Below are 24,871 nucleotides of genomic sequence, written 5' to 3'. Positions count from 1 at the left end.
ATTTGAACTACAAAAAACCAACCCTAGCTTTTTACTCGATTGCAACCGCATGTCCAGAGACGTGAATCTGGAGGTTTTCCAAGTTCCAAAAGATGGCACTTATAAAACTAACTGCTTTTAAAACTATCTAAGCACTGTCTACAATCAAGAGACCTGATTTTTCTCACAACTTGTTCTGACCACTTTCTTTTGTTCTTTTTTCTTACCTTTACTTGTTTTCATCTCCTTTTTTTTCCAGTTTGTAAAAACACCACTAAAAGTCGCAGAAACCTTCTGGAAAAAAATCACAGATGGTATTTCAGGTCCAAAAAGTACGTTGAAAGAGCAAAATCTTTACTAGATAGCAAGGCCTCTGCACAAAAAATATTTTACAGCGATGTCCACAAACGTGGACACCAGGTCTCAGGAGGATTTCATGTTCCTATCTTCAAAAATGGAGAATTTTGTATTTTGTGCCAGAAGAAAGATAACGGATGCATGTTTATTTGTTTTTTTTTTTCAGGGGTGATCGTATTGACCCAGTATGTAGGTATGTATAAATTTATTGCCCATCATAAATGTAAAGTACAACACTGATGGAGTATAAAGAAAGAAAATGGAAAGAAACAAATAAATTCTGACAAATACAAACAGAAACAAAACAAAGGAGAACAGACAAGAAGAAAAAAAAATACAAATAAGGGCAATTATATGTAAAAACAAACATATTATCAACGACAGACAATTTCAGAGGTGCTTTCACCAATAATCTGCCTCTGATATCTCTCATTTCTTTTCTGTACCGCCGACACTGGACTTGCAACTCCATACCACAAGGATAGTGAGCTATTAAGTGGTCCTAGTGGTCCTAGAATATCGGGAGAAGGCTCACTAGAACGCAAATTAAAAGTTCTAGTGCATTTTTTAAGTGGCCATAAAAATTGGAGGGCAACCTGATCCCCTCCCCCGCCCCCTTTTTCCCGAATTCGTTGATCAAAATTTTTAGATAGCCATTTTACTGATCATAGTTGAAAGGCTGAATAACTATGCCTTTGGATGTAAAAGGATCTCCCTAGAGCCACAGGGGAAAGGTCTTTAAGTCATAAAATTTGTCCATTTTTTACACATAGTGTTTGTTTTTGTGAAGTATGTATACATTTTCAGGTGGGGGGGGGGCAATTTTTTTGCTTGTTGTTTTTCCACGGGGAATTTTCTATGGGGAGGGAAGTTACCAGGGGTGAACTTGTCAGGGGAAATTATACACTAGGAGAATATACCAGAATTCTTATACAAAATTATTTTTAAATGTCTTGCTTTCTCTTTTCCGTCTCAATTGTACCCGTGAAGTTGGTAAAGGTAATTGTTTAGGGTAATTTTTCACCAAAATTGAATTGTCTAGATGATATTTTCGTGGGGAAGGGCATTTCTCCGTGGAGGTGGGGTCAGACTTCCTGGAATTACTTAAAAACGACCAGAAATTAAATAAAAAAACAAGTTTTTTCAACTGAAACTAAGGAGCAACATTAAATTTTAAAAGGAACTGAAATTATTGCGTGTATAAAGGGTATTGCCCCCTCCTCAACACCTCGCTTTTTACGTTAAAGTTTGAATTTTGTCCCGAATCCTTAAGAACGACTCCTGAAACACAACGGTCGTTTAATTATAACAATAGGAAGCTTTTTTTAAAAGTACTGAAAAAATTTAGCGTAAAGAGCGAGGTGTTGAGGAGGAGGCAATCCCCTTCATACACGTTATAATTTCTGTTCCTTTTAAAATTTAATGTTGCTCCTTAGTTTCAGTTGAAAAAACTTGTTTTTTTATTTAATTTATCACAAGAGCGTGGTATTCTATCATCTCTGTTTAGTATATTATTTGGTTACCTATACATGTATTACCTGCTCCACCTGATATTTGTTTACCTAGATGTTTGTTTACCTATATGTTTGTTTACTTATATGTTTTACCTATATGATATACTTTCTACCTTATCTGTTTTTCGTATCAGGTAAAGCTTCCTGCTCTACCTGACATGTTCTTACTTTTATGTTTGTTCATCTATATCTTGATTTACCTAAATTTTTTACTGGTATGCTTTACCTATATGATATGTTTTCTACCTTATATGTTTTTGTTTTCAGGTAGAGCATCCTGCACTACCTGACATGTTTTTACCTATTTGTTTACCTATATGTTTTACCTATATGCTTTATCTATGTGATGTGTTTTCTACCTTATATGTTTTTTGTTTCAGGTAGAGCATCCTGCACTACCTGACATGTTTTTACCTATTTGTTTACCTATATGTTTTACCTATATGCTTTATCTATGTGATGTGTTTTCTACCTTATATGTTTTTGTTTTCAGGTAGAGCATCCTGCACTACCTGACATGTTTTTACCTATTTGTTTACCTATATGTTTTACCTATATGCTTTACCTATATGATATGTTTTCTACCTTATATGTTTTTGTTTTCAGGTAGAGCATCCTGCACTACCTGACATGTTTTTACCTATTTGTTTACCTATATGTTTTACCTATATGCTTTATCTATGTGATGTGTTTTCTACCTTATATGTTTTTGTTTTCAGGTAGAGCATCCTGCACTACCTGACATGTTTTTACCTATTTGTTTACCTATATGTTTTACCTATATGCTTTACCTATATGATATGTTTTCTACCTTATATGTTTTTGTTTTCAGGTAGAGCATCCTGCACTACCTGACATGTTTTTACCTATTTGTTTACCTATATGTTTTACCTATATGCTTTATCAATGTGATGTGTTTTCTACCTTATATGTTTTTTGTTTCAGGTAGGGCTTCCCGGCTACACTCATGCGTTTCGCGTCGTCCGAATAACTCTAACACAAATATTTTTCTTCCAGTGTTGCCCTAAAAACGAAAATGTTAGACGCTCCTTTTTTTCAATAGATTAGTTCATACCTGGTTGTTCGTTGGTTCTCATATCTCCACCTCTGAAGCAATACATATTCTTTGAAGTCGGACGACATTCTCCTTCAAGCGGATGATCTAAAGAAGGTAGTAGAGATTTTCGAAATAGTAAGTCTTTGTACTTTAGCTTTCCTAAAAAGAAAAAACAAAATCTTTAATGTCACTATGTATACATATATGCATACTTAATATGTGAATACAAATATGTATCTATTAGTTTTAATATTTATCAGCCTAAAAATGGGCTTTTTATCCCAAGAAAACGTTTCAAAGTAACCTAAATTTTTAGCTGTAATAGCTCAAAAAGTTCTATGTAACATTTTTGGTCAAACTAATATTTATCGCTCACACCCTTAAACTTGAAACATCCTATACATGATTTTAGCTCGTTTTCTAACTCCGATAAATCTAAAGATAAATAAATAACCTCAAACTAACTAAAATCAAATTATTATGGTTGTAATAAGGGCGAGATAAAAGACGAAGGAAGGCCTACAACAACAGGTAGTTACACCTGTAAGTTTTAAATTGATCTGGGACAGATAGTTCTTTTGGCCCGTTTCAGACCCATAGGGGGGGGAGGGGGAGATTTATTGTAAACCTGCTGATTTTTAACGTACTAGATAATGTTACTGAAGGATAAAACTGTAACATTCAAATTACCCCTCTTTCATGCAGCAACTCATGTCCTCTGAACCATCTGTAAACAAAGGAATGGGTGAACGGCGGAGAAAGGTATTGCGGAAAATTAAGCTGAGCTGTTACTGTTAAAATCTGTTACTATTACTGTTAAAATGAGTTACTGTTAAAATGAGTTACTGTTAAAATGAGCATTACTGTTACTGTAAAACGAGTTACTGTTACTGTTAAAATGAGTTACTGTTAAAATGAGTGTTACTGTTACTGTAAAATGAGTTACTGTTACTGTTACTGTTACAATGAGTTACTGTTAAAATGAACGTTACTATTACTGTAAAATGAGTTACTGTTACTGTTACTGTTAAAATAAGTTACTGTTAAAATGAGCGTTACTGTTACTGTTACTGTTAAAATGAACGTTACTGTTACTGTAAAATGAGTTACTGTTACTGTTACTGTTAAAATGAGTTACTGTTACTGTTAAAATGAGCGGAACTGTTAATCTTAAATTAATGTTAATTAAAACTAAAGATTAAAACAATCTGTAGGTTTTTGCCCTGTCAAAAAATTAGAAAAAATCTGATTGTATTGCTTCTCGACGTCTAAATTTTTAGTGATTTTTTTATTTTAAGTGAACCTAGCATTTTTTTTTTATAAATGACCTTAACTTGCGCTTATTTAATTGAACTAACAATAACAACAAAAAAGAATATGAAAACTATGATTGGAATGCAAAAAGGTTACCCATGGAAACTTGGTCCAAAACAATATACGTCTTGACTTGGTGTCGAAGTCAAAGTCAAGCCCAGAAAGGCTTACCTGCACTTTAAACAAAAATATTAGTGATAACCAAGTAGTGAAAGGGCTATAGAGTCCGTAAAGAGCTATAGTATATCTAACTTTCTACTCCTCCTCCATTATAAAAATTTTTGTATTTTTTTTTAAATTTGTTTTAGAATTATTTTTGAAAATATAGCAACAATAAAATTTCAAACTATTGAATTTAATAATCTGAGTTTGAATTATTGCAATATCCAAGTTCTGATTATTTGACTTTGAGCTATTAAGTATTGATTACTCGAATTTGAAAATAACTCTGAACATGTATTTATGATCTTTCTGCCAATCATGAGCGAGACGGTGATTTATTTTGTTAAAATTCAGCTTTGGATCGAATCTAAGATAGAGTCCAGCTTCTCAACGCTGGTCTACTGACACTCTCTGACTGTTGGTTAAGAAGACGAAGAATAAAGACTCACCAAGTTTATGCAGACGTAACGCTGACGCTTCGTCTTCGGTGCTGCCATACACGTTGGATGCATCCAGATATGAAGTGATCTGATTTATTTGATCTCTGGGGCCAAGAGAACAGTCTTCATGTGGTGCTGGTGTTGATCTTACGAATTCTAGACATCTTACTTCATATTTTTTATAAAAAATATCAAAGTCAGGCACTTCAATTGGGAGGAATTCTGGATGCTAGAATTAGAAGAAAAAGAACCTATTTTCAAAACTGTTGCTTTTCTTAGGGAGGGGGTGGGAGTTGAATCAGGTTTTACAACATAAAAGAAAGTTTTTTGAACAGCGATGCTTACTACTACTACTACTAACAGCTCATCGCAGCACCAAGCCGCCTGTGGCCACCACAGCTACGCACGCTCCTCCTCCACCCCAATCTATTCAAAGCCGCCCTTTTTACACCCGCCCACGAAGTTCCCATTTCCTTTAAATCTTTCTTTATGACGTCCTCCCACCCCAGACGGGGATGACCTGCTTTCCGTTTAGCCCTAGATGGTTGGCCGAAAAGAACAATCTTCGGCAATCTGTGATCCTTCATCCACACAACATGCCCTAACCACCTCTACCTTTCTTTCATTATAGACCTAGAAAGCGGTATTGAACCACATTTTTCGTCTAGCCTATTGTTTGAAATACGGTCAGCGATGCTTTATTCTGGCATAAGTGCACATGGATTTGACATTGAGAAGGGATGCTGAGATTTCTTCAAGAAGAGGGGGTTGTTTCTAAAAGCCTATCTTAAGGTAGCAATAATTTCTTGCAGGTTCTTTAGACCAGCCTTAGGAGGTTAGTTTTCCTCTGCAGGTATGATTTGGCGACATGTAGCACCTAGAACCCGACACGTCTAGTTACCTGGCAGCTTAGGTGCCAGCTCCTCATTTATTTGAAAATCACTGCCACTTTTAAGCATAAATTTGTTGTTTAATCCTGACCTTTCATCCAGATATATTTCCGCAATCTAGCTATATTTGTCTCGCATTTTTACGAGTTTACTATCCACGTTTTTGTTCTATTTTTCTTCTTTTTTTGTATTTTGAACTTTTGCGTGTTCTTTTGGGTAATGAATACATTGAATTGAACTAAATATCATCTGTACAAGATTCTTGTCAAATGTATGACGTAACCTTCCACATCACAAATAATGAAGATCAGTGGCTCACCATCAAGTAGTTGATGGCACTGAAAATCGTTGATGGCGCGCGCATAAGATAAAATTTGTAACTACTTACCGTTAAGCCTTTCGGCACTTTTGCACTTCCGTCACTTGTACAGCACTTTGGAACACTCCCATTAAAGCCACGAGTTGCAGCTATCACTAAAAAAAGGAAAGTAAAAATGCTAAACCAAAGAGAAAAAGAGATTACTGTCTCATTGTTGATGCAAGTTAAAAAGTTCGTTTAAGCCCTTGTGCTTATTTTTACGTATTTTTGCAAGACGATTAAATTATTTTTAAGCTTACGCGGGAAAAGAAAGCCAAAAGCTTATAAGGCCTTAAGGACATAAAAGATTTGTTGACTATAATCTTATAAATAAATGCCTGATGTATAGGCCCAGAAGTTAAAGCGACGACAACTTTGTATAAAACACAATAATTTATAGCTTAATTACAAAATATATTATAGCAATATACATATGTTCACAATATTTTATAGCTTTTTACCATTATAATTGACATGGATATATAACTATGTTGAAACTTACACCATGAAGGCCCTTTGCTTCCACACCCCTCCTCCCCCTCCCAAAAAAGAACAATCTAGTAGCAATAGCCACTGGGTGGCTGATGCTACCCTTAGGCAATCCATTATGTGAAAGAGCTTTCTTTTCCCTTTGTAGAGTAGACTTCCTTGGTAACTTCAATGTTTTCGTATTATTTTTTCCCTCCATCCCGTGTATGACATTCATCAGCTTCAGGCAAGCACGGTCAGGTAACATTTGAAGCTCAAAAACGAGGAGAAAGTTACCCACCACTCTCCAGTCATCAGCAACATGCGTCAATAGATCCTTAGTACCTCTGCTAGCAAAAGAACTTTTTCCTCTCACTTTGATTCCTCAGGGATCTTTTCTTGTGTTTTGGTTGGCACTTTATATGTCGAGAAAGATTGCATCCTCCCATAGGTGGATGTTTCTGGCCTCCATTAATGGCTTTAATAAATCTGACCTCGGCAATGTGTTCCACAATATACACTGCCTTATGGTCAGACACTGGGTAGGACGACCAGTGGGTGGACGGTTACTGAAATTAGCTGTCCGTTTTTGGGTCTACAACTCATAGGGGCACCAAAAGAAGTCTGTCACCCCCCCCATTAATTAATGATTTCGTACGATGGACATTATTACTGCCTATTCAAGTGAACTTCAATATTTAATATACAAAGGGGCTTTTCAGCCAAGAGTACCATCCCTTGCATTTTTCGGACATCCCGTTTTTTTTAACTAAACAATTCATTACGACAATTCAACGGCTGTGGTGAAATATTGTCACTCGGCCACTGAAAAAAATATCCAAAAAGCTGGATTTTCAGCAGGTTCAACAGATTTTTGCCTGATTCAATAGAAAGTAGGATGAGCTAGTGAAACTGACTCATTTGATTATACATAACATAAAATATAAACCATCAAGCTTACAAGTTATATCATGGTCAAGGAACTGACCAAACTGCATCAGCATAGTTGTGAATTGGGAAGGTGGAGTTGGAATATTTCTATGTACTAGGGAGCTAATAAGCCTTGGTGAAGGTAAAGGAACATTATCCACTGAAGTTCGGAAGGACTCAATACCTAAAAGGAAAAAAAAAATACAAGAAAGAACTATTGCTGCTGGATTAACGTTGTATCACTCAATAACTGAAAAGAAAAAGTAAGAGAAAAACAAGTCGCTGGACAAAGCTTTGCACGTTTTATCTGCATATGGCCAAAATTACTTGCTAATACTTTTGAATATTTAAAAAAAGTTCGGCATTAAGCTATGCATTGGAGGTTCAAAAGAAACATCACTTTGGGGGCGATTACAAATGTGTAGCATTTATTATGTTTAATATAAAATTAAACATAAATGTTTAAATAGAAATAAAAGATAAATGTGAAATAGAGAATAAATGTTAAATAGAGACGAATATTTTTAAAATCGGTATGAAATGTTTTTCACTGAATAATAAACAGTTGAATAACTGAAAAGAATAAGTAAGAGAAAAAAACGTCACTGGACAAAACATTTTACGTTGTATCTGCATATGGCAAAAATTGCTTGTAAATATTTTTGAACATTCAAAAAATGTTCAACATTAAGCATATGCGTTATATATATATATATATATATATATATATATATATATATATATATATATATATATATATGTATGATATATATGATATGATATATGGTATATACGGGGGGGGGGGGGCCCCGCCGGGGCGCGCGGGGGGGGCGGGGGCGCGCGCCGCCCCGGGGGGGGCCGCCGGGGGGGGGGGCGGGGGCGCGCGGGCGCGCGCCCGCGCGCGCGCGCGCGCGCGCGCGCGCGCGTGGGGGGGGGGGGGGGTGTATATATATATATATGCACACACGCACACACACACACACACACACACATATATATATATATATATATATATATATATATATATATATATATATATATATATATATATATATATATATATATATATATATATATATATATATATATATATATATATATATATATATATATATATATATATATATATATATATATATATATATATATATATATATATATATATATATATTTTTTTTTTTTTTTTTTTTTTTTTTTTTTTTTTTTTTTTTTTTTTTTTTTTTTTTTTTTTTTTTTTTTTTTTTCATATATGGGGGGTTACACACAAATATATACATATATACAAGGCCGGATCCGGGGGGGGGTTACCCGGTTTGAACCCCTCACCCCCACCCCCCCGAAATTTTTGACCGACTCGAAAATAAGTCAAAAATTAGTAAAACCTAGGTAAAAATCAGTAAAATTAGTCGAAAACTGAGTCAAAAACTCGTAACACCCCCCCCCCCCCCAAAAAAAGGCAAAAATTAGTAAAACCACCCTGAACAAAAATCCTGGATACGGCCCTGCATATATATATATATATATATATATATATATATATATATATATATATATATATATATATATATATATATATATATATATATATATATATATATATATATATATATATATATATATATATATATATATATATATATATATATATATATATATATATATATATATATATATATATATATATATATATATATATATATATATATTGTCTTTTCTGTCTCTCTAAAGAGGGTCTTATCCAGCCGGTGGTTATAAAAATTCAGAAAACCAACAAGGGTGATTTTGAGTTTGGTGATTTTGAGTGATTTTAAAAAATTACTTGAACAGATAGAGCAAAGCGGCTCTTGTTTTGACAAAAAAAAACTACTTTTTTCTTAAGTGTATTTCTTCCTTCTTCATCTCAGTCTTAAGTTTTACTTTCCAATTGTCTCAGTGCGGTCTCAGAACGTTTTTTTTTTTCAAAAAATAAAAAAAATAAAATATATATCTGAAGTTAAAATCCGTTCAGCTCCCGAAACCGCTTGAGAACGGTTTCAAAACTCCGAAGAACTACTATTTTAAAAAGAAGCACTAATAAGAAAATCTTAGAAGAAAGTCAGGCCTAATTTGCATTGCTGAAATTAGGATCTTACGGATATTTTAATCTAGATTAATTTGGCTTTTTTTAGATGAACTTTGGAAAAACGTCCTCAACTTAACCAAATGAAAACATTTTCTAGTGAATTGTATTAGAAAGGTGAGAATATTAAAAGTTGATGGATTTTTGACAAAATTTTATCCAAAAATATGGTAGGATTTCCAGGATCTTCTCTATAATGTAGATGAGCAAAGTGTGCAGGTTCTGTATTCTAGATCCAAATGGCATATTGATAAGCCATATGAGATATAATAGCATATTGTATTCTTTTGAATTAAACAGTGAACGAAGATAAAGTCTTTCATGTCTGAAAGAGTTTAAGCCCCTGTCATCTCAATATTCCCCGGATATTATAATCGAATAGAAACATTCTTGTAGAACATTGCAAGAGGGCTCTTGTGAAAGGAATTTACGAATTCTAGAGCATTTTTTATGATTCCTAAAGTATCAAAACGTTATGTAATATTCAAAGTCAAAAAATATTTCCAATGAAAAAGAATGAAAAATACGAAAACATTATTTCTGAACATCGAAGTACCCCCAATATGATATTTAAAACGACCAGATTTAAGTTGAAAAATAAGCCTTTTCAAATAAAACTAAAGAGCAAATTAAAACTCAACAGAAATAAAACTAATTCTGTATTTAAGGGAAGGGGGCTGTCGTTCAAATTTTTAACTTTTTCTACCTATGTTTCAAGAGCGAGTGGCCCAAATGCGAAAAGAGCAATGTAGTAAAAAGCCATTTATATTTTGGCACTGGGACATGAAAATGGAAGAACTTATTTATGGGCATTGCCTTGAAACAAATTTCAGTTTAAATGTTTTCATTTAAATTTCAGTTCAAGTGTTTTGACAGGCAATCAAAAACTAAACACACGCAATTGCCAACTGGCTATATTTTTTGCACTCATAAGTCTTCTCAACTAAGCACTTTTAAGCTTCAAGGGCTAGGCCCACTTAGCTGATTTCGGGAACCGATTTCAGCAAGAGTGTATTCCACGTCGAGTGATTATAATTAATGACGCTAAGAGGCGGGGCTTAGTGACGTTTATTCGGTGATTAATCATCACTAATTACCATTAATTAACGATTATCATTAAATACGACTAATTGCATGCCTAAAGCTCTAAAGCCCTAGTACAATCCTTGTCTCGAACGTTATTAATGATGATTAATCACCGAAAAACGTCACTGAGCCCCGCCTCTTAGCGTCATTAATTAGAATCACTCGACGTGGTATACATCCTTTCTGAAATCGGTTCCCGAAACCAGCTACGTGTCCCTAGCCCTTTAATGTCGACTAGAGCGTTAAGGGTGTAGGATCTCCCCTCATGTTCATAATTAATTCTGTTCGTTTTGAAGTTTCCGTTTACTTTGGAAAACTTGAACCTTCTGTTTTTAGATTAACTAACAACTGATTAATTAATTGTTAATTAATTAATTAATTTTTTGGTAGGTTTACAGTTTCATTCCTTTTCAAAGATAAGAAACAAAACATGCTAACTCTTATCACTTTCTTATTAACTTCATTGCAAATTCTTTCAAATTTTAATTTAATTCTATTTACCGTTTATAACATTATTTGAAATTCTGACTATTTTTCGTTTCATCATCTTCTTCTTCCTACATAACCACATATAGCTCATCACACATAGTTTATCATTGTTGCTCTTCCCATATAATTCCCATATAGTTCGTCCCACATAGACTGTCATTTACTTGTTTCCCCACATAATGTATGAAACAAAGAAGAAAAAAATAACAAATGAAATAGCTGAGAAAAACAAGGGTAGTGTCAGCCATGGAACAATATGAAGTGAAAATAAGCAGATATTTCAACAAGAACCTCCTCCATGTTGTCCTCAATGCTAATAAAGAATAAAATACGCCAAAAAATCAATCATTTGAAGTAAACATCACAAGAGACAAATGAACAGTGTGCATAACTTCGCAAGAGACAAATACACAGTGTGTATTTGTCTTTTATGAAGTTTACTTCATAATGTTAGATTTTTTTTATTTTATTTTTCCTTAGTACTGAGGACGACTTGGAGGAGGTTCTTGTCGATTATTCTAGAGACTTTTCCCCTGAGATTAGTCTAGAGCATATCTCCCTTCAGAAGAATCAACCTTTTTCGTGTTCTCCTTTCTCACACTCCTGGAGAAAATCCTTCGACTCGGCTTTAATAATTTTAACCCATGGTCAAGTCTTCTAAACGACATAGTGCCCTAATAAATCGGTGAAAAAAATGTGCACTCACCATCTTCATAATCTGGAGGAAGGAATCTAAGAAACGGTCTCATTGCAGCACCCCACGTTGGATTTACTAAATTATTGCATGTGCCATCTATTGTTCGATAAAGTCGAGAATAAGGTGGACAAATGACATTGTCAGATCTTAGAGGGCATTCTTCGAAGAGTCGCGTTTTTCTCAGCGAAATGCGACCAAGTGCAGATGCACCTTTCCTCGTAAGTTTAAGCCTGCAAGATTAAAACCAACCAATAACTTTCAATTTGCAGAATGAGCTCACAGTGTGCAGTCTCTGCAGAGTTTGTGACTGTCCAGTATTCATTTTGCGTGTTAGGTAACAGGCTAGCAGAGACTGCAATCTTTGTGGCCGCAGAACTTATCCAGAATTTTTTAACATACATATTTTTTTATATACACAAAAAATATGTTAAAAATTTTGAGCTATTGAGTAGTTCAGATAACTTCAAATGAAATATCTTTTTTAAGTAAGGCTAGTCAGGAACCAGAAAATCTAATAGACAAAAAAGTAGCCTCAATTCAGTCGAGTGGTTAACCTGCGAGCCTCATTGCTCTAGTCTTACATTCATAATACCTCAATTATATTTACCTCAATTTGAAATACATTGTACCTTGTCGATTACTGCAAAAATGTTCATTAAGTGACAGAGTCATTCTTAATGAGGATAGCCGGAATCTTTCAAAAGGTAATGGGTATCTTTCTTATACCCATACGATTTACAACACTCCTTGTTATTTACTATTAGTTTTATCAAATTAAAATGACAGCAATCCATGGGTGTCAAATATTTCGCAACCTAAGAAAAATTCTCATGCTCCAAATTTGGAGAGAGAAATGCACATAAGCGAGTTGTACACAAAATAAATTATTAAATGAAATTTTTGTAATATTCAAGGACTTGGGAATATTTGAGGGAAACACTAAAAAATTCTAAAAATACTTTAAAACAATCATAAGCACATGCTTATTTCATTCCCAAGAGTGTAATGCCTGATTTTAGCCCGCCCCCTGATAGAGGGTGGGGACTCCCCCTACTCTGTATGTTCTCAATATGTTTAACAGCGCAAACACTGAACTCAAGGGATCTTACAACAAGGAACGCTGCTCAAGCGACAACAAACTGAGTAGCACCAAAATAACAGGAATAATAGTGAATAACAGGAACAAGATAACAGTAAAATACAACAGGAATATACAGACTGGACTGTATATTTATCGTGAAAGAGGAGGCCATTCTTAGGATAATAATAAGTAAGATTTTAATTTTTTTTAAGTATTTTGGGGAATTTTTTAATATTTCGTTCAAATTGTTTCTAGTCCTAAAGTATTGCCGAAATTTCAATTTTCCATTCAAATCTATAATTCTATTCAGTCACTCTTTTTCTGTTTATATTTGAAGATGGCTCTTTATTTGTCTTTATGTTTTTGAGGTTCGTCTTTTTACTTTATTTTGTGTTCTTCACTCTTTATTTTAATTCTTTTTGCAGCGTGGATGGATGAGTGGAGGTCTCGGCCAAAATATTTGTATCCTTTTCTTGTATCCTTTTGTTTCGTTAGAACGTAGCTTTCTCGGTTTTTCGCTGGGCTACGTTTTCTCTACGATTGGATGAGAAGGAAGAGCCTTACCTCCGAGCGACGAGTGAAGAAGCTTGCAGAGTTGCATACCCAATCCTTGAAAGTTTTTTGGCAGTTGCAGTTTGATAGCTAAAGGCTGCAAGTAATGAGCCGGGTTCATCCTTTGATAAGTAGCTCCCTGTAATAAAAACAAATATTAAATTGAAGACTTATTTATTTGGAAAGATTAGAAACTCATAATATGCTACGGCCAATGGCTAATAGCTAAGTGGTAGCCTATGTAAGATTTACTAGAAAATAGAGCTTTTTTGTTCTCTGGAGAAGAAGAAATACAATAAAGACAGTAATAAAGAGCAGGCCATTTATGTGAAAGTATATAATACATTATAAGGAAATCATACTTTTTTTTGTGTAAATACTGAAGCAACTCACTTTCTTCTTTATTATCATTCATTAAAAAAACTTGTTCCATAAAATAAGTTTTTCAAAGAAAATTAAAGAACTCCATTAAACAAAAAATGAGCAAAAATAAAATCAAATAATCTACCAAGCGTGAAAATACCACAAATCAGCATCGATAAATAAATGAAACCAAGAACGAACAGAAATTACAATAAATAACCGAGTCAAACTGAAAACGAGCAGAAATTAGCATAAGTTGGGCTCAAAACCCCTGTGCCTTCCCAAGGCCAGAACATAAATTGCACTTTACTAAAAAAAATATAAATGTTTTTACTTTTATAACTTTAATATATCAAATGATATTAACATTCTGATTACTAAATATCAGTATATGTATATTAAACTGAAAATGCACATTCATTTGTATTTTTTTCAGTAAAGTGCAAATTGTGTTCTGGCCTTGGGAAGGCATAGGGGTTTTGAGCCCAACTTATGTTAATTTCTGCTCGTTTTGAGTTTGACTCGGTTATTTATTATAATTAATTAAAAAAAACTTTCCGAAAAATAAGTTTTTCAATGAAAATTAAAGTCAATTTTGAAATAGACATAAGGGGATACACACACATGTAGACATTCAAACAAGACAAGACCAGAAATTACTACTAAAGATTTAAAAAAACCCAAAACGACCGGTGTCTAAATAGACATTCATAACAAAAAACATACAACAGATAGTAACATTTATTAATGAATATATCTTAAAGCAATTAATGATTAGATTGAATAGGAAAATCAAGCTTAAAACGAAAAACAAAATATTTTGCTATTAAAGTAAAACATTTTGCTATTAAACTTAAAACAAACAGAAATTAAATAAACAATAAATGCGAACAAACATACAATATATATTAACGTAAATGAATAAATAAATCTTAAAACGAGTGAAACATAAATTGAATATGCAACTTAAGTTTGAATCGAATAAAAATAACTACAAACAAGAGTTTGGGTATCGCCTCACTGCAGATGCCCAAAACCTACTGCGTCATTGGTGCTTTACTGAAAACAATTCTTTCACTAATTAAGATTTTAGGGAATAAATATCAGCATATGTATATTAAATTGACAATGCACATTTTGTTCAGTAAACGCATTTGAATTTTTTTCAGTAAGGTATAAATTATATTCTGGCTTTTAGAAAGCATAGTGGTTTAGAACCCTATTCATATTAATTTCTGCTCGTTTTGAGTTTGACTCTAATATTCATTTTAATTTTTGTTCGTTTTGGGTTTCATTTATTTATTGATACTGATTTGGGGTAGTTGAATGCTTGGTAGATTATATGATAGTCCGGACGCCAGGTGTTGAAGGTGTGAATCATACCACGACGGAATGGGGCTGCTACGAGAATTAGCCTACCCTCCAACCCGTAAATTGACCATGCGGATTCTAAAATACCCATGGCACTTGCTTGCGAGTGGTGGAAGACTCCGAAACTTGACATTTTATTATATTTTGGTGTTTCATGCAAGAAAATGCATGTTCCACAAAGTTTGAGGTGCAGTTTTCCACTCAAATAGAAATGCCTAGAAGCCATAGAATGTTTCATAACAAACCAACACGATTAGTTAGAAAAAATGGCAGAGTTAAAAAAAAGTGGCAAAACTATATGAGTCATGAACAGTCTTGGAAAGTATAAACAAAATCAAATTGAAAATTAGATATATAAGGATATTAATTGTTAAAAGATCCATCAGTTCAAGATTTTTTTCACTGTAATTTTATTTTCATTTTCAATGCTGTAAGAACTGGAAAATAATAAATTTGTAATATACGAGTAATTCGTTTTCAGTGAAGCACCAATGACGCAGAATGTTTTAGGTTTTTGCAGTTAAAGAATGGGGCAGTATCGAAAATTAGTTTGTAAAGAACCTATTTGTCTTGACCAATCTCGAAAAAAACTAATAAGTGCAACAGAATATTTGATGGGTAATGATATTAATTGCCAAAAGCTAATTGTTTCAAAATTTTACTGTAATTTTAATATTTATCTTCAATATTAAGTACAAAGAAAAAATTTATAATATAATTCGTTTTCAGTAAAGCACCAATGACGCAGTAGGTTTTAGGTTTCTGCAGTGAGGCGATACCCAAACTCTTGTTCGTAGTTATTTTTATTCGATTCAAACTTGATTTGCATATTCAATTTAAGTTTCTTTCGTTTTAAGATTTATTTATTCATTTAAATTAATATATATTAAACGTTTGTTCGCATTGATTGTTTATTTAATTTCTGTTCGTTTTATGTTTCATTTATACTTTAATAGCAAGATATTTTTTTTCGGTTTGACCTTGATTTTCATATTCAATCTAATCGTTACTCGCTTTAAGATCTATTTATTCATTTATGTTATTACTTGTTCTATGTTTTATGCTATGATTGTTTATTTAATTCATGTTCGTTTTGGGTATCATTTATTCTTTAATAGTAATTTCTGGTTGTGTCTAGTTTTTATTTTAACAGGTATTTGTTTCTCTAGGGATTAAGTTTAAAAATGTATTTAATTTTATTTTAAAAACGTATTTTTCGGAGATTTTTTTAATTAATTTTTTTTCGTTTTTTATTGCAAAAAGTTTCAAGTTCTTATGGCATGGGTAGGGGGGCTTACCGTCCGATTATTCTTGACTTTAAAAAACGGATCTAGAATTTTCCATTTAAATCGAATGAGGCTTTTTTCAAAGTCTATACGATTACCTCTTTGATAAAAACCTTATATATGAACAATAGACAGCTTGCATAACTTGTGGACAGCGATTGAAAACAATGAATGGATTGAAAAAAGAGCTCCAATAAGGGGGGTTAGACCATTTCAATTGCTGACACAAAGGGATCACGACTGTTTGGAATTGACCTTAAAAGGATTTTGTGTGCCAAAGCAATTTTGCATCTATCTCAGAGCATGTATTTTAACCTTATATTTGGATAATTATAATAGGTTTCCAATGTGTTCTTCCCATACAAAACCCCTTCCCATAAGTTATAAGCCCCTTTAATAAGTTATGCCCCAGGGCAGATCTTACAGCGCCTACCCCCGGGCCCTGGTGGGCTGTGTCGACACCGGAGTTTTTTGTTATCAGAACTTTGAACTATTTTAACAAAATAATCTCTTTTGACTCTTAAAAAGTGAACAAGAAATTTCAATTTTCAGTCAAATGAGACCTCTCCAAAGTTTATACGAGCATCCCTTCCATAGAAATAATGGGAAGGATTTGGAGAATCCTTAAATTACAACTCTGGCCTTAAGGGCTGTGGGGAAGTTGTCATCCTCAAAAACATAATTTCCAGAACTTAAAACTACGTTTAATTAAATGGCTGTCTCAAAATTTTGATTGGATGTGTTTGGGGAAAAGGTGGGCGTGAGAGGGGGATTAGTTGCCTCAAATCACTTTCGGCTATTAAAAAGGGAACTAGCCCTTTGAATTTCCAATCGAATGAGCCTTTTTTGAAGTTTTTACGACACCGCCTTCTATAAAAACCTTATATGCCCCCAGGGCATAACTTAAAAACCTTGCCCTGAGGGTTGTGGGGGATTGTCCTCCTCAAAAATATATTTTCTATCTGGAAATCAACTATGCTGAAATAATGGCTATCTTAAAAATTTGATTGGATGTGTTTGGGCGAATGATGGGAGTGGGGGAGGGGGGGGGGGGGGCTAGCTGCTGTCCAATCACTTTCGACTATTAAAAAGGGCACTATCTCTTTCAATTTCCAATCGAATGAGCATTTTTTAAAGTTTCTACGACAACTTCTATAAAAACCTTATATGCCCCCAGGTCATATCTGAAAACCCTTGACCTGAAAGCTCTGGGGGAGTATCCTCAACAAAAACAAATTTTCTATCTGGAAATAAACTCAGAAGCAAAAAATAGCTATTTGTATATTTTTAGTGGATGAGCGCTGAGGAATTATGGTTTTCGGGGGAGGGGGCTTGTTGCAGTCCAATCTCTTTTAAATATTAAAAAGGGCAGTAGCCCTTTAGTTTCAAATAGAATGTGCCTATTTTGAATTTTCTACGACAACGCCTTCTATAAAAACCTTATATGCCCCCAGGGCATAACTTGAAATCCTTGCCCTGAGGGTTGTGTGGGAGTGTCCTCCTAAAAAATATATTTTCTATTTGGAAATCAACTACGCTGAACAAAATGGCTATCTCAAAATTTTGATTGGATATGTTTGGAGAAACGATCGGCGTGGGGGGGGGGGGGAAGGGGGCTAGTTACAATCCAATCACTTAAAACTATTAAAAAGGGCACTAGCCCTTTAATTTACAATTGAATGAGCCTGTTTTGAAGTTTTTATGACAACGCCTTCTATAAAAACCTTATATGCCCCCGGGCATAACTTAAAACCCTTGGCCTGAGGGTTGTGGGGGAGTGTCCTCCTCAAAAATATATCAACTACGTTGAACAAAATGGCTATCTTAAAATTTTGATTGGTTATGTTTGGGGGACTGCTGGGCGTGGGGGGGGGGCTAGTTGCCCTCCAATCACTTTCGACTATTAAAAAGGGCACTAGAACTCTCGATTTCCAAATAAATGAGCCCCCTTTGAAGCTTCTACGACGATCCCTTCCGTATCAAGTCCCTCTGGGAAAAAAAATAAATAATAAATAATAAAACATTGGAGCCGTATGGCCTTTACTATAGGCAACGCTACAGCGTTGCCTCTGATTTCTGTTCGTTTTGGGTTTCATTTGTTTATCGATGCTGATTTGTGGTAGTTTCACACTTGGTAGATTATTTGATTTTATTTTTGCTCATTTTTTGTTTGATGGAGTTCTTTACTTTTCTTAGAAAAACTTATTTTTTGGAAATTTTTTTTTTGTAATTAATTTCTGTTTCTTTTATATTGACATAGTCTTTTCAGAGAAAAAGAAAATAATACTTCAAATCTTTTCGTTTTTTAAGGATTTATAGTTTGGCCTGCTATTTGTATGCTGGAGAAAAATTTTTAGCAATTTTTAACAACATGCACCCTCTTAAAAATCTGGACACAAAAAGTAGGGTTTAATTTAGTTTCATACCTCCTCTAGTTGACCTGAAATGGAAAACTTGATACCATTCAAAAAAATTCTGTTTACTTTCTTTGATAGCTTGGATACACTTCCGCTATTTTGATTTGATTAAATTTTAAGAGCAGAAGCAGTCCCGAAAGTTTGAACATAATACCCTCAGTCGTTTTTGGGATACAGCTGAGATGCCTTATTGGGAATTAGCTTTAAAACAGTGCATTTTGATTTAATCTTATCCATTTAGTTTTTAAACATAAAGTCAAATGGGAGGATGGGCGTGGGAGAGAAATTAGTTTCCCTCCAATCACTTTCGACTATTAAAAAGGGCATCAGCCCTTTCTATTTTCAATCAAATGAGCCCTTTTCGCAGTTCCTACGGCAACTCCTTCGATACGAAGTGCCCTGATCTAAACAACAACAACAACAAAAAAATAATACATTATACCCACATCGATCTTTACTATAAGAATGTCATGCCTTCCAATCACTTTTGACTATTAAAAAGGGCACTAGGCCTTTCGATTTCTAATCGAATGAGCCCATTTTGAGTTTCTACGACAACGCTTTCTATAAACACCTTATATGCCCCCAGGACATAAATTATAACCCTTATCCTGAGGGCTGTGAGGGTGGTTGTCATACTCCAAGACCTAATTTCCAGAACTTTCAACTACGTCAAACAAAATGGCTATCTCAAAATTTTGATTGGATGTGTCTGGGAAAATGATGGGCGTGAGAGGGGCGTTAGTCTTTCTCCCACCACTTTCAACTATTAAACAAGGCACTAGCCATTTCAATTTCCATTCAAATGAGCCCTTTTGAAGTTTCTACGACAACGCTTTCAATAAAAGCCCTATATGCCCCCAGGGGATAACTTACAACCCTCGCCCTGAGGGCGGGGGGGGGGGTTGTCATCCTCAAAGACCTAATTTCCAGAACTTTCTACTACTTTGAACAAAATGGCTATCTCAAAATTTTGATTGGATGTGTTTGGGGAAATGGTGGGCGTGAGAGGGGGGTTAGTTACCCTCCAATGACTTCCAACCATTAAAAAGGGCATTAGCCCTCTCAATTTCCAGTTGAATGAGCCCCTTTTGGAGTATTTACGACAACTCTATCATTAAAATCCTTATATGCCCCCAGGGCATAACTTACAACCTTTGTCCTGGTGACTCTGGGGGGTTTGTCATCCTTAAATACATAATTTCCAGAATTTTCAACTACGTTGAACAAAATGGCTATCTCTAAACTTTGATTGCATGTGTTTGGGGAAATGGTGGGCGTGAGAAGGGGGTTAATTATTCTCCACTCACTTCTGACTATTAAAAAGGGCAATTTCAATTTCCAATAAAATAAGTATCTTTTGAAATTTCTAAAACAACTTTCTATATAAACCTTATATGCCCCCAGGGCATAACTTACAACCCTTGCACTGAGGGCTCTTAATAAAAAAATAATATATAAATAAAATAAATAGGGTTATTATAGGCAGCGCGCTATTGCTGCCTAAGTAAAGAACGATGTGGGCACAATGTGTTGTTTTTTTGTTTTTTTTTCTCTATACCTGGGCACTTCGTATCGAAGGAGTTGTCGTAGAAACTTCGAAAAGGGCTCATTAGATTGGAAATGGGAGTGCCTAGTGCTCTTTTTAATAGTCGAAAGTGATTGGAGGGCAACTAGCCCCCCCCCCCCGGCCCCCATTCCCCCCAACACATCCTATCAAAATTTTGAGATAGCCATTTTATTCAGCGTAGTTGATTTCCACATAGAAAACAAGTTTTTGAGGAGGACACTCCCCCACAACCCTCAAGGCAAGGGTTTAAGTTATGCCCTGGGGGCATATAAGGTTTTTATAGAAGGCTCGGTCGTAGAAACTTCAAAACAGGCTCATTCGATTGGAAATTCAAATGGCTATTACCCTTTTTAATAGTCAGAAGTGATTGGAGGCCATCTAGCCCCACCACACCAATCATTCCCCCAAATACATCAAATCAAAATTTTGAGATAGCCATTTTGTTCAGCGTAGTTGATTTCCAGATAGAAAATATGTTTTTGAGGAGGACACTCCCCCACAACCCTCAGGGCAAGGATTTTAAGTTATGCCCTGGGGGCATATATGGTTTTTATAGAAGGCGTTGTCGTATAAACTTCAAAACAGGCTTATTCGATTGGAAATTCAAAGGGATAGTACCCTTTTTAATAGTCGAAAGTGATTTGGGGGCAACTAGACCCCCCCCCTCACGCCCATCATTCCCCCAAACTAATCCAATCAAAATTTTGAGATATCCATTTTGTTCAACGTAGTTTTAAGTTCTGGAAATTAGGTCTTTGAGGATGACAACCTCCTCACAGCCCTCAGGAAAAAGGGTTGTAAGTTATGCCCTGGGGGCATATAAAGTTTTTATAGAATGCGTTGTCGTAGAAACTTCAAAAACGGCTCAATTTATTAGAAATTGAAATGGCTTGTGCCCTTTTTAATAGTCGAAAGTAATTGGAAGTCAACTAACACCCCTTCCAGGCCCACCATTTCCCCAAACACATCCAATCAAAAGTTTGAGATAGCCATTTTTTTCCACGCAGTTAAAGTTCAGGAAGTTATACTTTTGAGCAGGACACTCCCCCAACAGTCTTCAGAGCAAGGGTTATAAGTTATGCCCTGGGGGCATATAAGTTTTTATTTAAATCTATGTCGTAGAAACTTGTAAAGGGGCTCAGTCGATTGGAAATTCAAAGGTGTAACGCCCTTTTTAATAGTCAAAAGTGATTTTAGGGCAACTAGCCCCCCCTCTCTCGCCCACCTTTTCCCCAAACAAATCCAATAAAAATTTTGGATAGCCATTTTATTCAGTGTTTTGGATTTCGAGACAGAAATTATCTTTTTGAGGAGGACACTCCCCCACAGCCCTCAGGACAAGGGCTGTAAGTTATGCCCTAGGGGAATATAAGGCTTTTACTGAACGCGTCGTCGTAGAAACTTCAAAAGTGGCTCATTCGATTAGAAATTGAAATGGCTAGTGCCCTTTTTAATAGTCAAAAGTGATTGGAAGGCAACAAACACCCCTTCCACGCCCACCATTTCCCCAAACGTATCCGATCCAAATTTTTTGATAGCCATTTTGTTTCAAGAAGTTTAAAGTTCAGGAAATTATACCTTTGAGCAGGACACTCTCCCCAAAGTCTTCAGGGCAAGGGTTATAAATTATGCCCTGGGGGCATATCAGGTTTTATTGAAATGGCCAACTAACCCCCCTCTCACGCCCACCATTTCCCCAAACATATCCATTCAAAATTTTGAGATATCTATTTTGTTCAACGTAGTCAAAATTTCTGGAAATTAGGTCTTTTAGGATAAAAATCCGATCAGAGCTTTCAGTACAAGGGTTGTAATTTATGCCCTGGGGACATATAAGGTTTATATAGAAAGTTGTTGTAGAAATTTGAGAAGGGGCTCATTTGATAGGAAATTGAAATTGCCGTTTTCAATAGTAGAAAGTGAGTGGAGAGTAATTAACAGCCCTCTCACGCCCACCATTTCCCCAAACACATTCAATCAAAGCTTAGAGATGGCCATTTCGTTCAACGTAGTTGAAACTTCTGGAAATTATGTATTTAAGGATGACAAACCCCCAAGAGTCCCCAGGGAAAAGGTTGTAAGTTATGCCCTTGGGGCATATAAGGTTTTTAATGATAGAGTTGTCGTAAAAACTTCAAGAGGGGCTCATTCAATTGGAAATTTAGAGGGATAGTGCCCTTTTTAATAGTTGAAAGTAATTGGAGGGTAACTAACCCTTCTCTCATGCCCACCATTCCCCAAAACACATCCAATCAAAATTTTCAAATAGCCATTTTGTTCAACGTAGTAGAAAGTTCTGGAAATTAGGTCTGTGAGAATGACCCCCCCCCCCCCACCACCCAGCCCTCAGGGCGGGGGTTTTAAGTTATCCCCTGGGGGCATATAAGGTTTATATTGAAAGCGTTGTCGTAGAAACTTCAAAAGGGCTCATTTGATTGGAAATTGAAAGGGCTAGTGCCTTTTTTAATAGTTGAAAGTCATTGGAGAAAGACTAACACCCTCTCACGCCCATCATTTTCCCAGACACATGCAATCAAAATTTTGAGATAGCCATTTTGTGTAACGTAGTTGAAAGTTCTGCAAATTAGGTCTTTGAGGATGACAACCACCCTCAGAGCCCTTAGAATAAGAGTTTTAATTTATGCCCTGGGGCCATATAAGGTGTTTATAGGAAGTTTTTACTGAACGCGTCTTTCTTAAAACTTCCAAAATGACATCGTCAATTCGAAATTTAAATTGCTAGTGCGCTTTTTAATACTCAAAACTGTTAATAAGATAACTCACGCCCTTTCCAAATTCACAAATTACGAAAAAACATCCCATCAAAATTTTTAGATAGCCTTTTTGTTCCAAGCAGCTTAAAGTTCAGGAAATTAAACATTTGAGCAGGACACTCCCACAACAGTCTTCAGGGCAAGGGTTATAAGTTATGCCCTGGGGGCATATAAGGTTTTTATTGAACTTTTTGTCATAGAAACTTGAAAAAGGCTCATTCGATTGGAATTCGAAAGACCTAGTGCCCTTTTTAACAGTCGAAAATAATTGGAAGGCTTGACATTTTTATAGTAAAGATCGATTTGGATATAGTATATTATTTTGTTGTTGTTGTTGTTGTTTAGACCTGGGCACTTTACGATCATCCCTGGGTAAAACAACAACAAAAATGAATAAACAAGCATGAGTGATTCTTGTTCTGAAAAAAAATAACAACAAAATTCACATTTTTTCAGATTGAAACCTCTATAGTAAAGTTTTCTGATATGTTTAATCTAATGGCGTGACTTTCTTTCATATCGTTTGACTTTTTAGGGGTCTTTCCACTCTTTTTTGAAAACCAGGCAAATATCTTAAGCTCTTAATATTTAATGGGTAGCATTAAACTTGGTGATTTTTACAAATTGTAATCAATTTAGAATCAATTGGAATCAATTGATCCCAATCAATGGAATCAATTGGAATCAATGGGTTTTTACAAATTGGAATCAAATCATAAAAACAAATTCTTTTATTATAACAGTAGTTATCAAAATTTCATATTTTAGAGTTATGATTACTATTGGGCCAAGTCACCTCTTATTTACAGTTTGTTGCCATGAACTGTTTGTTTTGGTGTTCTGGGACTAGTTAATATTTTAACTAATATTTTAACTTTTTTTGTTAGGGTGTTCTAGTTAATTCATGATTATCCCTTTCTGGGACGTGCTCATAAGCTCCTGTACTTTTGCTGGCCTTCTGGCTTGCTGACCAGCCCTTTTGCTGGCTTGATGCTGAAGTAAGTTTCAGTATACGTATTGTGTAGGATTTAATAATAAAATAGTTTTATAATTTAGAAATATAATAATAAAAGCTTTATTGACCATCAAAACTGTTTTGGTGCAAAAGAGGCAGAGCCGAACTACACATAAAACCCTAAAAGATAACCAATGAAAAAAACTCAAGCAAGTGCTTTCTGTATAAATCTAATCAAGCAGTTCGTGGTAACCAACTGTAAGTAAGGGGCGACCTGGCTCAATAGTAACCGAAACTCTAAAAAACTTATTTTGATATCAATAGATACATCAAAAGAATCAGATTTTTATGCTGATTTCAAATATATAAGCTTCATCAACTTTAGTCCTACCCATCAAAAGTCACGGGCCTGAGAAAATTAGCCTTGTTTTTGAAAAAAAGGGGGAAAAGCCCCTTAAAAGTCATAGAACTTTAATGAAAATCACACCATCAGATTCAGTGTATCTGAGAACCTTGTATTAGAAATTTCAAGCTCTTATCTGCAAAAATGTGGAATTTTGTATTTTTTGCCAGAAGAAAGATCACGGATGCGTGTTTATTTGTTTTTTCCCAGGGGTGATCGTATCGTCCCAGTGGTCATAG

General features: G+C 34.9%; 1 protein-coding gene across 1 annotated transcript in view; it reads right to left on the bottom strand.

The window, feature by feature from the left end:
* The window catches only part of LOC148942404 (salivary peroxidase/catechol oxidase-like), a 112,305-nt gene that overhangs the window by 63,801 nt on the left and 23,633 nt on the right, over positions 1 to 24,871 (bottom strand). Inside the window, exons 3-8 of the mRNA XM_089102888.1 lie at positions 13,506 to 13,632; positions 11,870 to 12,090; positions 7,501 to 7,653; positions 6,102 to 6,187; positions 4,833 to 5,052; positions 2,926 to 3,066 (exon numbers count right to left, since the gene is read on the bottom strand). Of these exons, the coding sequence (XP_088959014.1) occupies positions 2,926 to 3,066; positions 4,833 to 5,052; positions 6,102 to 6,187; positions 7,501 to 7,653; positions 11,870 to 12,090; positions 13,506 to 13,632 (948 nt within the window). The remainder of the gene's footprint in view (positions 1 to 2,925; positions 3,067 to 4,832; positions 5,053 to 6,101; positions 6,188 to 7,500; positions 7,654 to 11,869; positions 12,091 to 13,505; positions 13,633 to 24,871) is intronic.

This window comes from Artemia sp. Qi Xiang Cuo, chromosome 17, assembly GCF_049724085.1.
Source record: "Artemia sp. Qi Xiang Cuo chromosome 17, ASM4972408v1, whole genome shotgun sequence".
NCBI lineage: Eukaryota > Metazoa > Arthropoda > Branchiopoda > Anostraca > Artemiidae > Artemia > Artemia sp. Qi Xiang Cuo.
The sequence above is the reverse complement of the archived record's forward strand: the minus strand, read 5'-3'. Positions and strand labels throughout refer to the sequence as shown.